The sequence below is a fragment of the Borostomias antarcticus genome (genome assembly GCF_949987555.1).
Source record: "Borostomias antarcticus genome assembly, chromosome: 12".
Taxonomy (NCBI): Eukaryota; Metazoa; Chordata; class Actinopteri; order Stomiiformes; family Stomiidae; genus Borostomias; species Borostomias antarcticus.
This window is the reverse complement of record NC_140245.1, coordinates 10,525,949-10,542,879: the sequence shown is the minus strand read 5'-3', so window position 1 is coordinate 10,542,879 and position 16,931 is coordinate 10,525,949. Positions and strand designations below refer to the sequence as shown.

Here is a 16,931-nt window from a genome sequence, read left to right as displayed (position 1 = left end):
CACACACAACCACACGCTTCACAGCGTAAGAAACACGGGGACACTGCTTTGGTTTCTAGGCGAATAACATGATTCACTTTTATTAAAAGCACATTAACTACAGTTCATCATCCATGATGTTTCAAATAAACAAAAACAAAAAACAAAGACACACAAAAGAAAAAAAAAAACATTTACAACATATGTCTGTAAACTTCAAGGCTAGTTAGAATTGAGGTAATGCTCGTCAGCTTGGTGGCTAAAAGTAACAAAAAGTCCATTCAATAAGATAATAAAGGTACCTGATTATTTTACTCTTACGCCAGTGCATCAACAGGTATAGAGTGAGACTAAATTGATTGCAGTACTTTTTCCATGTCATTTATTTTTGTAATTTTTTTCATCTTTTTTTTTTTTTACAGTTTACAGTTTTATGTTACGTTTGTACGACACTTCTGGTTTACGTGTGTGTGTGTGTGTGTGTTGGTCGGGTGTGACTGGACATTCAAAAAGCTGCCTTGGTTATTGCGGTCTGGGTGTTTGAGAGGGCCGGCTGGCGAGCGCTCTCCGCCCTGCTGGGTTGCTTGGTCAGTGTGTCAGACTATTAAAACAGGAGAGGCAGGGATTCACCAGTGTGTGACTGGACAGGACAGGACAGGACAGAGGTGCACACAACCAGGAACAGTCGGACAGTACTGGCACTACTTAGCCAGTTAGCTAGTTAGCCAGTTAGCCGGTTAGCCAGTTAGCCTAGCAGGCTTGTGAGCGTGTGCAGTAGGCTGGCCTGCCACTGGGACCAGGCGGACAGCAAGCCGACCACGGCAAACAGTCAGCAAGCCCTGACCAGCTGGCTACCACTGAGAAACAGTCAGCAAGCACTGGCTTGTAGCCCTATGACTGGGGACCATGTCAGAACAGGGTGGGGTGAGGGGGTTACATCGATGTAGAACAGTCCGACAACGGAGAGTTAGTGTGTCTGTGAAATGATCGGAAGAGTCTCTATGTGGTGTGTGTGTGTGTGTATGTGTGAGTGTGTGAGTGTGGTCAGTGTGTCTGACTGGGGGAGCAGTCAGTCGCGGGTTAGGCGTTCTGATATGTGAGAACTTCAATCTGTCTGCTCTTCAAGGCTGAACAGTACATAAAATTACCCAGGATCCTTTTCAGCAGCGTGGAGACGTTTAATGCCGTAGCTACTGGAGGTTTACAAGATGCTACTTACTGTCACAATATCAACGGTAGAGAGAGATAAGAGAGAAAGAAAACAAAAAGATAAACAAATAGTAAGAGAACAGAAAGCAGCATAGCACTATTGGAACCATTCATTCCTATAATATTTCATCAGAGGAAGAACTTTCCCCATCTCTTCTAGAATGCACTGTTCAGTGCACAGAGACCAAAAAAATGACACCCTTTTGACATCCGTAAAACTCTACTTCAGTTTGCTTTTCCCTGACTAAGCTAAACGGTACAGAGAGAACTCTTAAAACTTACACGCTCTCTTCCAGTCATATTCACCTGTCCGAAATAATAAACAAAAACAACAACGAAAGAAAAACAAAAAAACAATTCATATATGATAATGTTTGGATATCAAGTTGGTGTGTAAACGTGGTAATGTGAGCAGTCAGGAGGGGGGTGGTGGGTGGGGGGGGGGGGGCAGTTTTGGGGGGGAAATGTCGAAGGCCAGTTTCAGTCACTCTTCTCCTCTTCCTCGTCCTCCTCTTCCTCTCCCGCTCGGCTGTCCTCCATCGGCGAATCGGCTTCGGCGGGCTGTCCAGGCCCCTCCCCCCCGAGGACAGACGACTCGGCCATCTTCCCCTGGCTCTCGCCGGAGTCGCTGTCGTCCGCCGCGTTCTCCCCCGCGCGGGGGGCGTAGTTGGGGGCGGGGACCGCCGACATCGCTGCCGGCTCCTCCTCCTTGTCCTGTGCGGGGGCCGCCCCTCCGGCGGCGCACAGGGCCCCGGCCATGGCGGTCTGCAGGTCGGCCAATGAGGCGGGGAAGCCGGGCAGGGTGAGGCCCCCCAGGCCCGGGGGCAGGAACATGGAGGGGTAGAAGAGCCCGGGCGCCATGGTGGACAGCAGGAAGGGGTTGAACGCCAGCGAGTTGGCGGACATGCCGGCGGCCGCGGCAGCCAGGGCGGCCGCCTCCCCGTTGGCGTCGCCCTCGCCCTTTCCCCCCTCGTCCTTCCTCCTCCTCCTCCTCTTCTTCTTCCCGCCCTTCTCCGCCCCCTCCTCCCCTCCCCCCTCCGCCCCGTCCTCCCTCTTGGACGCCGACGTGTCGTCCGAGTCGTCGTCGTCGGCCGCGCCGTTGGCGGCGGCGGAGCTCGCCGAGGCGGCGGCAGCGGCGGCCGCCAGGTTGTTGCCGAACAACCCCCCGAGGCCGAACATGTTGGGCATCCCGGGGAGCATGAGGGGCAGCATGGCGGAGGCGTGCTTGGCGTCGGCGCCGCCCAGGCCGGGCGGGAAGCCCATGAGGCCGGCGGCGAGCTGGAGGCTCTGGAGGGACTGGAGGCTGCTGAGGTCCATCCCCCCGAACAGGCCGTTCATCAGCAGGGGGTTCACCCCCGAGGACGACGCCGCCGCCACCGCCGCCTGGGCCGCCTGGGCTGCTTGGGCTGCCGCCGTCGCCTTGGCGATCTCGGACTTGGGGCGCCGGCCCCGGCGCCGGACGCCCTCCTCACGGACCACGGGCCCGGTCAGCAGACGGTCAAACATGGCCTCCGGGAGGAAGCCCTGGAGGACAAGAGAGGATTACATCACATGATCACTAGAGGAATAGATTAATTCATTAATTCATTCACTCATTCAATTATTCACTCACTCATTTATTCACTCACTCATTTATTCACTCACTCACGCCATTCAATTCAATGTTGCTTTGGACATCCCACCCAGAGCAGGCAAACGAGGTTAACATCATTGGTTGACTCACCGACTGCTTGACAATGGCTGTCCAATCAGGAGCAATGGCGAACTCTGGGTTGTCCATGAGCCATCTGGGAAGGTCCTTCATTGGTGGAGCCATAGCTCCGCCCATCTGGAGGGGGCGGGGACAACATGTTCAAGTTCAATTTCAAAACAAGTGGAATTCACAGTTTTGACGGGGAAGGCTATAGTATCCATATGGAAAAGCTCTCTCCAGTGTGTGTGTGTGTGTGTGTGTGTGAATGAGTGCGTGTGAAAGTGCGTGTGAATGAGTGCGTGTGAATGTGCGTGTGTGTGTGAATGAGTGTGTGTGTGTGTGTGAGGATGAGTGTGAGAGTGTGTGTGTGTGCGCGTGTGTGTATGCGAGTGTGTGTGTGTGAATGAGCATGTGTGAGTGAGCGTGTGTGTGAATGAGTGTGTGAAAGAGCGTGTGTGTGTGTGTGTGTGTGTGTAAGAGCATGTGTGTGAATGAGTGTGTGTGCGCGAGTGTGTGTGCGTGAGTGTATGTGTGAATGAGTGTGTGTGTGCGTGAGAGTGTCTGTGTGAGTGAGTGTGTGTGAATTAGTGTGTGTGTGTGAGTGTGTGTGTGTGAATGTGTGTGAATGAGAGTGTGTGTGTGTGCGCGCGCGTGTGAGTGTGTGAGTGTGTGTGTGTGTGTGTGTGTAGTACCTTGCGTCCGTTCCTGCGGTTCACCACGGGGACCCTCTCGTCTCCGGTCAGCGTGTTGATGTCGATCTTGTTGGGGTTTCTGCAGCGGTGCCTCTTCTGCTTGGGCTTGGGGAACAACAGCTCCTCACTCTTCTACAGGAGGGGGGGAGAGAGAGAGAGAGAGAGAGGGAGAGAGAGAGTGTGAGAGAGAGGGAGGGAGAGATAGAGAGAGAACCGGTTCGGTTTGAGTGAGTGTGTGCGTGCGTGAGCGGTGCGGAGCGCGTACTGGTGTGTGTGTGTGTGTGTGCACGGTGCGGAGCGCGTACTGGTGTGTGTGAATGAATGAATGAATGAATGAATGAATATTTATTTTCGTGTCATGTCCGAGGACCCATCCCTTACGGGATTATAAGACACCATAAACAGTAAACAATAATTAACTATATCACATACACTTCTCACGGTTTGTAAGCTATGCAATGTATCCAAACAATAACAGAAAATAAATAAATAAAAATAACAGTCTTTCGTCAAAATCCTAAATAAATGCATCAAATATAAGTTATCTTTGTTCGTTTGTCCCAAGCTTTCTCTAAATATTCTGCAAGTGCAAATACCCTATAATCAAACATCCATTTAAGTCTCTCTGCATCGCTCAACCACATCAAATCAATATTTTTACATCTCTCAAATAATTTTTGACGCAACTCATGATATAAGGGGCAATAAAACCCCTTGTGTGTGTGTGCGCGCGCGCGGTGCGGAGCGCATACTGGTGTGTGTGTGTGTGTGTGTGTGTGCATGTGTGCGCGCGGTGCGGAGCGCATACTGGTGTGTGTGTGTGTGTGTGTGTGTGCATGTGTGTGCAGTGCAGTGCGCATACTGGTGTGTGTGTGTGTGTGTGTGTGTGAGAGCGGTGCGGAGCGCATACTGGTGTGTATCCGGCCATGTCCATGGTGTATGTGGGGTGCTGCCGTAGCCAGTCCCTCAGCTCCTTGCTAGAGGGGGCGGGGTCCGGCTCGTCAGGGGCCGCGGGGGGCAGGCGGGGGGCGGGGCTCGGCCCGGGGGCCGCCATGGGTCTGGGGGCGCGGGGGGGCATCTGGACCCCCTCCACCGAAGCTTTGGTCGCCTCCGAATTCTCCTGGAGGACAGAGAGAGAAACATGGGTTTAGAGCCACTACTCAAACACCCTCACCCCTGAGCAGACTACAGTATGAGCCACTACTCAAACACCCTCACCCCTGAGCAGACTACAGTATGAGCCACTACTCAAACACCCTCACCCCTGAGCAGACTACAGTATGAGCCACTACTCAAACACCCTCACCCCTGAGCAGACTACAGTATGAGCCACTACTCAAACACCCTCACCCCTGAGCAGACTACAGTATGAGCCACTACTCAAACACCCTCACCCCTGAGCAGACTACAGTATCTCTATATACCTGATATAGAGAGAGATATGCGCTCTCATCATTGCCCCATGGTACCTCAACTTTTGGTTAGGGATGCACCGATATGAACATTTGGGCTGATACCGATAACAGATATTAACATTGCCGTCATGGCCGATAACCGATATTCACCGATGTCGATATGTTCTGTATAAAAACAAGTTTCTATGATAATCAAATGTTATACATACTGAAAAACACATGGAAACATTGTCTCTATTTACAAAACATTCTGAAAAGCCGATAAATCATAGATTTACCACATTGTTTCCTCTCAACAACAACAACACACAACAGCAGCTAGACACAAATAATTATCTGCTGTTCACATCGGCCGTGTTTTGCACATCAGACCGATACCGATATATTAAAAAACGACTAACATCGGCTGAGACCGATATGACTGCTGATATATCTTGCATCCCTACTTTTGGTGTCTGAGGATGAAATCTCTTCCTTGTCCTCTTCCTCCAACGCTGTGACTGCTGGTGTCACTTGTTCTTATTAAAGGCCTTACGGATAACTGGGATGTACAGTCGGTTCACTTAGTCTAGACAAATGTACTTAAGTCGCTTTGGATAAAAAGCCTCGGAAATGCATCTCTCGCACGCACACACACTTTAGCCCCAACTTAACCATAACCTTCATTCTTGAGGTGATCACGGATCAAATATGACTAGATGGGCTGAAGTAGGCGTTCCACAGCATAGGCTGTGTGATTTTAGTCATGTCAGATCTGTGATTACTTGGGAGGGAGGAAGGAAGGACGCGTTTTAAGATGGCTCAAACGGGCCAATCAGAGGCAGCGTACCGTGCTCATGGCTCCTCCCACGCTCTTGTTTCCCATGAACAGCAGCTCCAGGCCCTCCACATTTTTCCTGCGGCCCCGCCTCCTCCTGGTGGGCAGGTCTGGCTCGGCCAATGAGCCGTTGGCCCTGTGGCGAGAGGGCGTGGCCGCCTGCAGGAGCTCCATCTGGGCCTTGAGGGCGGAGCTTGACACCATGCCGCTGGAGAAGCTGCCCATGGAGGACGAGGCCTTGTGGTGGTGGTGGTGCATGCCCTGAGGAAGAGGAGGAGGATGAAGATTACAATCATCATCACAGCTATTAGCATCATCATCATCATCATTAGCCTTGTTATGGTGGTGCATGTCCTGAGCAAAAAAGATTAACACCACTATCATAACTAATAGTATTATCATCATCATCATCTTCATCATCATTATCACTGAGCGTTGGTCTTAACGCCAGACCCATGAGAGTTCTTTCGCTGATAGACTACGGAAGCTACGCTGACTACGTTACTGCATGCTGCAGATCTCTCTATGGGTCTGGGACACTTCATGCAAAAATCTGGCGCTCAAATCCTGGCAATTCATTGGTAGCACCAGAATCCCGGCGACACCAATCAGTAACGACTTCCGCGATCAGGCGTTCCCGTCCATAGATATGCCCCGCCCATCTAATCTGGACTAGCGTCTCTCATTCGCTGCTACGACCTGTCAGTCTTTCAGTTTTGACCCGTCGATACGCCCTCAGAACACCAGCTTGGGTGGTGAAGTGGCTCAGACTCTTATGTAGCTTGCAGAGCGCAGAGATTCAGCGTGATATTTGAGTCTGGGGAGAGACTACTTGTAGCTCAAACCCTGAGGAATAACAACCCTCATCATCATCATCATCATCATAACTATTGATAATCATCATCATCATCATCATCACTACGAGCCTAGTAGCTCATACCCTGAGGAGTAACAATCATCATCATCATCATCAGGCCACCAGCAGACATAACCAGAGCCCTGGAGGTAGCTGTCCGTCTCTGGGACACATGGAAATACAGGATGACTCCCCTTGGTGAGGTCCATGGCGGTGTCCCCCCCCCCCTGTCCCACCTTGGTGAGGTCCATGGCGGTGTCCCCCCCCCCCCTGTCCCACCTTGGTGAGGTCCATGGCGGTGTCCCCCCCCCTGTCCCACCTTGGTGAGGTCCATGGCGGTGTCCCCCCCCCTGTCCCACCTTGGTGAGGTCCATGGCGGTGTCCCCCCCCCCTGTCCCACCTTGTGAGGTCCATGGCGGTGTCCCCCCCCCTGTCCCACCTTGGTGAGGTCCATGGCGGTGTCCCCCCCCCCCCGTCCCACCTTGGTGAGGTCCATGGCGGTGTCCCCCCCCCCCCGTCCCACCTTGGTGAGGTCCATGGCGGTGTCCCCCCCCCCCCGTCCCACCTTGGTGAGGTCCATGGCGGTGTCCCCCCCCCCCCCGTCCCACCTTGGTGAGGTCCATGGCGGTGTCCCCCCCCCCCCCCTGTCCCACCTTGGTGAGGTCCATGGCGGTGTCCCCCCCCCCCTGTCCCACCTTGGTGAGGTCCATGGCGTGATTCTGCGTCTCGGTGGCGTGGGACTCCCTCAGCTGGGCCACCATCTCCATCAGGTTCCTCCTCTTGGCGGCGCGCTCCGCCTCTATCTCCACCTTCCTCCGCCTCCGGCGCCGCTGGCGAGGCACGGCCATGCTCAGGGTTTCCTCCTGGACCGGGGGAGGGGGGCGGGGTTATTTAGCATCGCTGACACGGATCGCGGCGTGGACATGTGATTGTTACTCTGAGTATTAGGGATGCACGATATATCGGCAATCAGACCGGTATCAGTATCGGCCGATGTTAGTCATTTTTTTATATATCGGATGCGATGTGCAAAACGATGTGAACAGCAGATAATTATTTGTCCAGCTGTTGTTGTGTGTTGTTGTTATTGTTGAGCGGAAACAATGTGGTAAATCTATGATTTATCGGCTTTTCAGAATGTTTTGTAAATAGAGACAATGTTTCCATGTGTTTTTCAGTATGTATAACATTTGATTATCATAGAAACTTGTTTTTATACAGAACATATCGACATCGGTGAATATCGGTTATCGGCCAAAATGTTCATATCGGTGCATCCCTAGTGAATATGAAGTGTGTGTGTGTGTGTGTGCGAGCGTCACTCACGTTGACCTGCGGGGAGAGAGTGAGGTCCTCGCTGCCGCTGAAGCTGGTCTGGGCAGCGAGGGTCAGGTCGGCTAGGCTCCGCCTCTGCAGCGGGCTCTCCGACGCCACAGGCCCGTATCCCGGCAACAGGCCCGGGAAGTCGAAGAACTGGCGTCGGTTGGCGGGCCACTTCCCCTTGATGACCGCCTCGCAGATGTTGTCCATTCGGTTGATCATGACTCGGTCCTAGAGGGACACACACACACACACGCACGCACGCACACACACAGGTGTGAGCTCATAATATAACACAAGAAACGTTCCATCCTCCAAAGTGTTCGAGGGTTCTACCAACCTTGGGCCAGAAGGAGAAGGAGAAGGTTCTGTCCTGGAGCGCCTGGATGGCGGAGGGTTCCCCGTCCTCGGGGAGGAACCCGTCGCGGGTCTCGTCCCTGGCGGTGCTCAGGGATGCGTTGCTCTCCTCGTCAAAGTTCTTCTGCTCCGAGAAACCGCCCGCTAGGGAGGGACCACAGCGTTACATCACCCCCTCGACAGCCAATCAGGTTACATTACTCCCTCCACAGCTGATCAGGTTACATTACTCCCTCCACAGCCAATCAGGTTACATTACTCCCTCGACAGCCAATCAGGTTACATTACTCCCTCGACAGCCAATCGGGTTACATTACTCCCTCGACAGGCAATCAGGGTTACATTACTCCCTCGACAGCCAATCAGGTTACATTACTCCCTCGACAGCCAATCAGGTTACATTACTCCCTCGACAGCCAATCAGGTTACGTTACTCCCTCGACAGCCAATCAGGTTACATTACTCCCTCGACAGGCAATCAGGGTTACATTACTCCCTCGACAGCGAATCAGGTTACATTACTCCCTCGACAGCCAATCAGGTTACATTACTCCCTCGACAGCCAATCAGGGTTACATTACTCCCTCGACAGCCAATCAGTGTTACTTCACTCCCTCCACAGCCAATCAGGTTACATTACTCCCTCGACAGCCAATCAGGTTACATTACTCCCTCGACAGCCAATCAGGTTACATTACTCCCTCGACAGGCAATCAGGGTTACATTACTCCATCGACAGCGAATCAGGTTACATTACTCCCTCGACAGCCAATCAGGGTTAGATTACTCCCTCGACAGCCAATCAGGGTTACATTACTCCCTCGACAGCCAATCAGGGTTACATTACTCACGGAGCAGCCAATCGGTGTTACACACCCACTCAACCCAACAACCAATAACGAGACCCGATCTAACGAACACAGTAGACATCATCCCCATACCTTCAGCCTGAGAGGACTTCTCAGACTTGTCATCTTCATCCATCTTCTCCTCCTCGTCCTCCTCGGGAGTTGTCTCAGCCAGGGCCTTGGGAGACTGGGGAAGCTCCTGCTTGTCTGTCTCCTTCTCCTCTTTCTCCGTGTCCATGTCCTCCTCCTGGGTCGCCGGGGGTGAGGCTTTGGGAGACGAGGCGTCCTTCAGGTCCTCCTGGAGGTTGGACTTCCTGTCCTGGTCCCTGTTCTCCTGGGCGGGAGACCCCTCCTTCTCAGACCCGCCGGCCTCGGTCTCTCCGCTGTCCTCCATCTTCTCCTCTTTAGTCTCCTCCTCCTCCTCAACTTCTCTAAGGTCAGTCATCTTCTCGTCCTCCTCCTCGTCTTTCTTCAACTCCTGTTTGGGAGACGCGGTTTGCGGCTTCCCCTTGTCCTCCTCCTCCTCCTTAATCTCCTCCTGCTCCTCCTTGGTGAAAGGTATCTCAGTTTTAGCACATGGAATGTCGTCTCCTTCCTCCTCCTTTAGCTCCTCCTTCCCTTCCTTCTCCTCCTCCTGCTCCTCCTCCTTCACCTCCTTCCTGTCCTCCTCCTGCTCCTCCCCGGCCGCCGAAGCCCCGGCGGTGGCAGGGGCGGGGCCGGCGGTCGCCTCAGAGGGGGCGTGGCCACCGTCTCGGCCCGTGGCCACGCCCCCGGCGCCCTTCTGGGTGAAGCGGCGGTGGGCCTCCAGGAAGCCGAGCGCCGGGTCATTCAGGATGTGGTAGTCCGTGCGGCTCACGCCGTGCTTGGAGGCGCCCAGCAGGAGGTCGCGGTCGTGGTGGCCGCACTCCCACCAATCAGGGAGGTCGGAGCTGGGCTGGCAGAGGCGGAGCCTCTCCGGGAGCAGGGGGTGGGGCAGAACCTGCTCCCTGATTCGCCGGAGCAGCTCGATGCGGTAGAGGGTGCGCGAGGCGCGCTCCTCGGTGATTGGGTCGATGATGAGGGTGGGGTCTGGGAGCTCCGCTGTGGGGGGGGGGGGAGGGGAGGGGAGGGGAAGAGAGAGAGGAAGAGATTAAGTTAATTGTCACTCCTCGTTCTATCATCGCTCCCATCGTTGTCGTTATAATTGATGTCAGAGAGAGAGGAGGAGAGAGGAAGGAGAGGAGGCGGAGAGAGAGGAGGAGAGAGAAGGACAGAGAGGAGGAGAGAGGAGAGAGGAGGACAGAGAGGAGAGAGGAGGAGAGAGAGGAGGAGGAGAGAGGAGGCGGAGAGAGAGGAGGAGGACAGAGAGGAGGAGGACAGAGAGGAGGAGGACAGAGAGGAGGAGGACAGAGAGGAGGAGGACAGAGAGGAGGAGGAGAGAGGAGGACAGAGAGGAGGAGGAGGAGAGAGAAGGACAGAGAGGAGGACAGAGAGGAGGAGGAGAGAGGAGGAGGAGAGAGAGGGGGAGGACAGAGCGGGGGGGAGAGAAGGACAGAGAGGAGGACAGAGAGGAGGAGGAGAGAGGAGGAGGAGAGAGAGGGGGAGGACAGAGAGGGGGAGAGAGAAGGACAGAGAGGAGGACAGAGAGGAAGAGAAGAGAGTAACACATTTCCGGGTGTTTGCTTTCCTAATGCATGATACTATCTTCATCAAGTCACTAAAGCGAGAGCTGAGTTGGACAGAGGAACGTGGAAGTGGTAGAACGTGGAGGTGGTAGAACGTGGAAGTGGTAGAACGTGGAGGTGGTAGAACGTGGAAGTGGTAGAACGTGAACGCACCGTTGTCGGACTTGACCTGCATGCGGCAGACGCGCTTGCACATGGCCACGAACGAGTAGTAGTACTTCTCCAGGCTCTCGTCCGTCTTCTTGTCCAGCCGGGCGAAGGCCCTGAACTGGGTCCAGTCGAAGCGCTGGAGCACCGTGTCGTAGATCACGCCGAAGGTCGACACAACGCGGTAGAAGTCCGCCTCTTCGCGACGCGTCCACCTGGTGACCGGAGGAATCTGGTTCATTTCATCCTATCACACCTTTATTCATACAGGTTCGCCTCAATGAAATATTCATCTTTCGGGGCATTGACCTCTCCAAGATGGCAGCATTAATTTTTGATGCACAAAACCATCCAATCACAGCCCTACCTCTGCCGTCTCTCTTTGAAGAAGGCCCCTCCGTCGGCCAATAGGGCGGACGCCTCGGGGATGAAGGCTCCGCCTTTGGCCATGAATGGGTTTCCTTCCGCCATGAAGGCCCCGCCCTCCGACGCGTACCCGGGGACTCCTCCCCCGGCGTCGGTCACCATGGCGAGGAGGTGGTCTCGGGGCCGGCGGCGGCGGCGCCCGTCAGGGCGGGCCAGGGCCTCCTGACGCAGCTGCTCACGGCGGTTGGTCCTCTGGTAGGCGGTGATGAGGCGGCGCAGTCTGGCGGTCAGGGCCGACGCCGCTGGCCAGTACAGACGCCCCGACGCCCCCCGACCGTTCTCTCCTGACTTAGCTGGACGGGGAGAGAGGAGAGAGAGGAGGGGGGGAGAGAGAGAGAGAGATGGGGGAGAGAGGAGAGAGAGAGGGGGGAGGGGAGAGAGAGGAGGAAGAGCGATGGGGGAGAGAGGAGAGAGGAGGGGGAAGAGAGGAGAGAGAGGGGGGAGAAAGGAGATGGGGGAGAGAGGAGAGACAGATGGAAGAGAGTGGAGAGAGAGATGGGAGAGTAGAGAGAGAAGAGAGAGAGAGGGGGAGAGAGGAGAGAGAGAAGAGAGATGGGAAGAAGAGAAGGGGGAGAGGAGAGGTGGTAAACAGAGGAAGACATTAGAAGTGATCAAGTGAAGCAAATCCACTAGGAAATAATAAAGAATGATGAAATATCCCTGCTCTGTCATGTGGGCAGCCATCTTGGAGAGAACGTGCATCATCATCCAACCATGGAACGAGCTGCAGAGCGCAGGTGAGCGAGGGGGGCGGAGTCAGGCGCTCACCTTCGGGGTCCACGTCGATGGACTCATCCTTGTCGTCGAGGGGAGAGTTGGTGAAGTCATCCAACTCATCCTTGAAGGGCATCCTCAGAGGCTTGTACTCCGGGTCCTCATCCTCTCTGAGAGGGGGGAGGAGGGGGGGAGGGAGGGAAGGGAGAGAGAAAAGCAGAGCAAGAAGAACTTTAATTTAAGTCAGAAAAACCCAAAATAATGAGACCAACTCAAACAAAGGTGCAAGAGAAAGAAAGAGGGAGGGAGAGAGAGAGAGAGAGAGAGAGAGAGAGAGAGAGAGAAACAGACGGAGAGAAGACGAAGACAGAGGGACAGGAGGTGGAGAAGAGGAGGAGGCGGTGGAGGGTTCTGGCGGGGGCAGAGTCGTACCCCTCCACGCCATCTGCCATCATGTCCGCCCCCCTCTGCTCGGCGGCGATGGCCTTGGCATCGGGCATGCCCACACGCTCCAGGAAACACAGGGCCGGGTCCGCTCGCATGGAGTTATACTTCTCATAGCCTGGAGAGAGAGAGGGGGGAGGGGGGACAGAGAGAGGGGGGGGGGGAAGGGGAGAGAGAGAGAATTTTTAAAGACTTATTTTCAAAACCAGGCATGTTTACGAAAGAAAGAGGGCGAGAGAGGGAGAGGGAGCAAGAGTTACCATTATTGTACACACGGCATCACATTCAGGAGGTCAGACCAGAGAGACCAGAGATATCGTTCAGTACAGTAGAGGAAATGGCAATGGAGGGGAGATAGACAGGAAGTGGTTGAATAACTCATATCCTGTGAGGAAGAGAGAGAGAGAGAGTGTGTGTGTGTGTGTGTGTGTGTGTGTGTGTGTGTGCGTGCGTGCGTGAGTGAGTGTGTGTGTGAGGTAGACACACCTGTGTCCCTGTCCTGAAGGGTACAGATAGACTCAAGTCAAACTGAGACATGACATTGAAGGAGAGAGGAGAGAAGATAGAGGAGAGAGAGGAGGAGAGAGAGGGGGAGGAGAGAGAGGAGGAAAGGGGAGAGAGGAGGAGAGGATGGAGAGGAGAGATAGGAGGAGAGGAGAGAGAGGAGGAGGAGAGAGAAAGGAGAGAGAGGAGGAGAGAGGAGGAGAGGAGAGGAGGAGAGGACGGAGAGAGAGGAGGACAGGGAGGAGGAGGACAGTGCGCTGGGCAGAGGGGAGCAGCCTAATGTGATCAGGCCGTAGTGACAGGCTGGAGAGACCAGTCTGGAGAGACCGCCTCCCCTCCATATTAAATCATGACGGGGAGAGGAGAGACAAAAACACCAGCAGACGGCCAGACCCCAGGACCCAGCTGCAGACGCAAGTGTGTGTGTGTGTGTGTGTGTGTATGTTTGCCGGAGAGAACTCCGTCTTGGAGTGAGTGAGAGAGTCTCGGAAAAGTCTGGGAGTCTGTGTGCGCGTGAGACCAGCAGAGAGACTGAGAGCCGGAGAAGGAGAGAGAGCAGCAGAGAGAGACCGAGGGAGAAGAGAGACAGAGAAGGAGTGAGAGAGAGCAGAAGAGAGAGAGAGAGCGAGAGAGAGAGAGAGAGAGCAGCAGAGAGTGAGAGAAAGAGCAGCAGAGAGAGAGAGAGAGCAGCAGAGAGTGAGAGAAAGAGAGCAGCAGAGAGAGAGAGAGAGTAAGAGAGAGGGGGAGGGAGGGAGGGGGAGAGAGGGAGAGGGAGAGAGAGAGAGAGGAGAGAGAGAGAGAGAGAAAGAGAGAGGGAGAGAGCAGCAGAGAGAGAGGGAGAGAGAGGGAGAGAGAGGGAGAGAGAGGGAGAGAGAGGGAGAGAGAGGGAGAGAGAGGGAGAGAGAGGGAGAGAGAGGGAGAGAGAGAGAGGGAGAGAGAGGGAGAGAGAGGTGCCCGTTGGAGCTGTCCAAGCAGAACAGATTAGAGGCTGCAGATCCCGCTGAGCACTGCGGGTGGTGGAGGAGAGGAGGAGGAGAGGAGAGGAGGAGGAGAGGAGAGGAGGAGGAGAGGAGGGGTCCGCAGGGAGGCAGGCTGTAGACCCTTCAACCGTGCCAGTGAGTAGACCAGACCCCACAGACCCCCTCCACACACACACCCATCCACCCACCCACACACACACACACACACAGACACACACACACACACCAGAACATCACATTTCAATTAGGATTTATGCGGTGACACATTGTTCCTAACCGCCGCTGCGCCCCGAGCCAAACGCTAATCATGAGGCGGTTTATAGCCCATCGCTCTTCCCTCCGCAGCCCCAAGACCCAGCCGGTGTGTGTGTGTGTGTGTGCGCGCGCGTTTCCTCCCAGGGCCTCCCAAGTGAATGAGGATTATGATTTACTATGGGCTAGCTCTATTGTATCCGTGTGTTGGAGTGTGTGCGTCCGTGTGTGTGTGTGAGAGAGAGAGAGAGAGAGAGAGAGAGAGAGAGAGAGAGAGAGAGAGAGAGGGTGTGTGTGTGTATGTGTGTGTGAGAGTGTGTGTGTGTGTGTGTGTGTGTGTGTGTGTGTGTGTGTGTGTGTGTGTGTATAGTGCGTGGGCTGCTGAGGCACATCCATAATTGAATCAGAGAGGGGGGCAATTACCGAGAATGATGACAATTATCCCCAATTAATATTAATATTTATTACCATCAATACAGTTGCCACTTTCAGCCCCTTGCATATCCTTGTCTGTGATCCGTGAGGAGCAGCTAATAGAACAGGATCAGCTAATAGAACAGGATCAGCTAATGGAACAGGATCAGCTAATAGAACAGGAGCAGCTAATAGAACAGGAGCAGCTAATAGAACAGGATCAGCTAATAGAACAGGATCAGCTAATGGAACAGGATCAGCTAATAGAACAGGAGCAGCTAATAGAACAGGAGCAGCTAATAGAACAGGATCAGCTAATAGAACAGGATCAGCTAATAAAACAGGATCAGCTAATGGAACAGGATCAGCTAATAGAACAGGAGCAGCTAATGGAACAGGATCAGCTAATGGAACAGGATCAGCTAATAGAACAGGAACAGCTAATAGAACAGGAACAGCTAATAGAACAGGAGCAGCTAATAGAACAGGAGCAGCTAATAGAACAGGAGCAGCTAATAGAACAGGAGCAGCATAATCTACCCTGACAGAAGACCTCAACCCCAGTGAACAGATGAATATGGGTGATTAGAGGATTGGACCGACAACAGGTCAGTTTCACCTCCACCCCTCCACACACGCCTTCATAAACCACACACACGTTCGGAAACCACACACACCACACACAACCCCCCCGTCCCCACACACACAAACCCCCCCCCCACACCTGAGACACACACACACACTTTCCTTTCTCAGGCGGCCGGACACCTCCATCAATCAATCTCCTGACATCTCACTGAGCCAGCTGTGTTCCGCAGTCGCCATGGGAACACCAATCAGCCTGTGGCTGAGGAGGAGGAGTGTGGGGGGGAGGGGGGCGGGGCTTACCGTGTTTGAAGACTCCGATGAGCAGCGATTTGTCAGCTTCGCTGTCCCACCAATCGGCAGGCACCTCGGCGTGGAAGGGCTGGGGGATCCAGATATCCAGCTCGCTAGAGAGAGAGAGAGAGAGAGAGAGAGAGAGAGAGAGAGAGAGAGGAGAGAAGAGACAGAGAGTGCAAGAAAAAGAGAAAGAATAAATGAGGGGGAGAGAGAGAGAGAGAGGTGGGGAAAACGGATTAAAAGGGTCTAAATCTGCAAGCAATCGCTTAATCAGATGAGTGAGTCCGTAATGGCCTTATCTCCAGGCATCTGGGAGGAAGCATGCTCATTAGCTACGGAGGAGGAGGAGGGACATCTCTGGTGATGGGACTGACACACACACACACAAACAAACACACACACCAGCCGCCAGGCACCAGGTCTTATCACCAGAGCCACAACACCGTGTCTGGCGGTGGGCCTGCTCTATCTCCACTGGCAGACGAGTAGGACATCACTAATCCAACACACACACACACACACACACACACACACACACACACACACACACACACACACACACACACACACACACACAGTGTGACGGACACAAAACAAACTCACGCACGTGCACGCGCATACTCGCTGGCACATATACAAAGTCTCTCTCACACCAAACACTCTCTCTCTCACACACATAAACATGCTCTCTCTCACACAGACACACACTCTTTCTCACACACACGAACAGACACACACTCTCTCTCTCTCACACACACACACACACACGAACACAGACACTCTCTCACACAGACACTCTCTCACACTCTCTCTCACACCACAGACACTCACTCTCTCACACACTTTCACACACACGAACACAGACACTCTCTCTCACACACGCGAACACACAGACACTCTCTCTCTCACACACGCGAACACACACACACACACACACACACACACACACACACACACAGCTGTTCAGCGCGGAGCCAGCGAGCAGCATCATTGACATGGCGTGCACGTTCAATCCATTATACATGTATGCACATCTGGGTGAGGGGTTATAGACGAGAGAGGAGCGGAGGAGGGGGGAGGGGAGAGGGGGAGGGGACAGGAGGAGAGAGGAGAAGGGGGGAGGGGACCGGAGGAGAGGAGAGAACAAGCAGGGGCCTGGCTGTGGAGGAGAGAGATGATGGAAGGGGGTGGAGGGAGAGACGGAGGGAGAGAGAGATAGAGATGGAGCGTGACAGAGCGATAGGGGAGAGAGAGAGAGAGATAGGGGAGAGAGAGAGAGAGAGAGATGGGCAGCTTGGGAGAAAAAGGGCGATAAGGG

The 16,931-nt window shown here is 54.1% G+C and overlaps 1 protein-coding gene across 1 annotated transcript in view; it reads right to left on the bottom strand.

Annotated features, from left to right (window-relative positions):
* Positions 1 to 206: 206 nt before the first annotated feature.
* Positions 207 to 16,931, bottom strand: part of chd7 (chromodomain helicase DNA binding protein 7) — a gene marked incomplete at its 5' end in the record, with an annotated part of 59,494 nt that continues 42,769 nt past the window's right edge. Inside the window, 15 exon segments of the mRNA XM_084446398.1 lie at positions 207 to 2,712; positions 2,912 to 3,016; positions 3,574 to 3,705; positions 4,484 to 4,693; positions 5,818 to 6,066; positions 7,357 to 7,524; positions 7,988 to 8,212; positions 8,322 to 8,482; positions 9,280 to 9,733; positions 9,872 to 10,266; positions 11,004 to 11,212; positions 11,365 to 11,716; positions 12,192 to 12,307; positions 12,570 to 12,699; positions 15,620 to 15,723. Of these exon segments, the coding sequence (XP_084302524.1) occupies positions 1,669 to 2,712; positions 2,912 to 3,016; positions 3,574 to 3,705; positions 4,484 to 4,693; positions 5,818 to 6,066; positions 7,357 to 7,524; positions 7,988 to 8,212; positions 8,322 to 8,482; positions 9,280 to 9,733; positions 9,872 to 10,266; positions 11,004 to 11,212; positions 11,365 to 11,716; positions 12,192 to 12,307; positions 12,570 to 12,699; positions 15,620 to 15,723 (4,054 nt within the window). The 3' untranslated portion in view covers positions 207 to 1,668.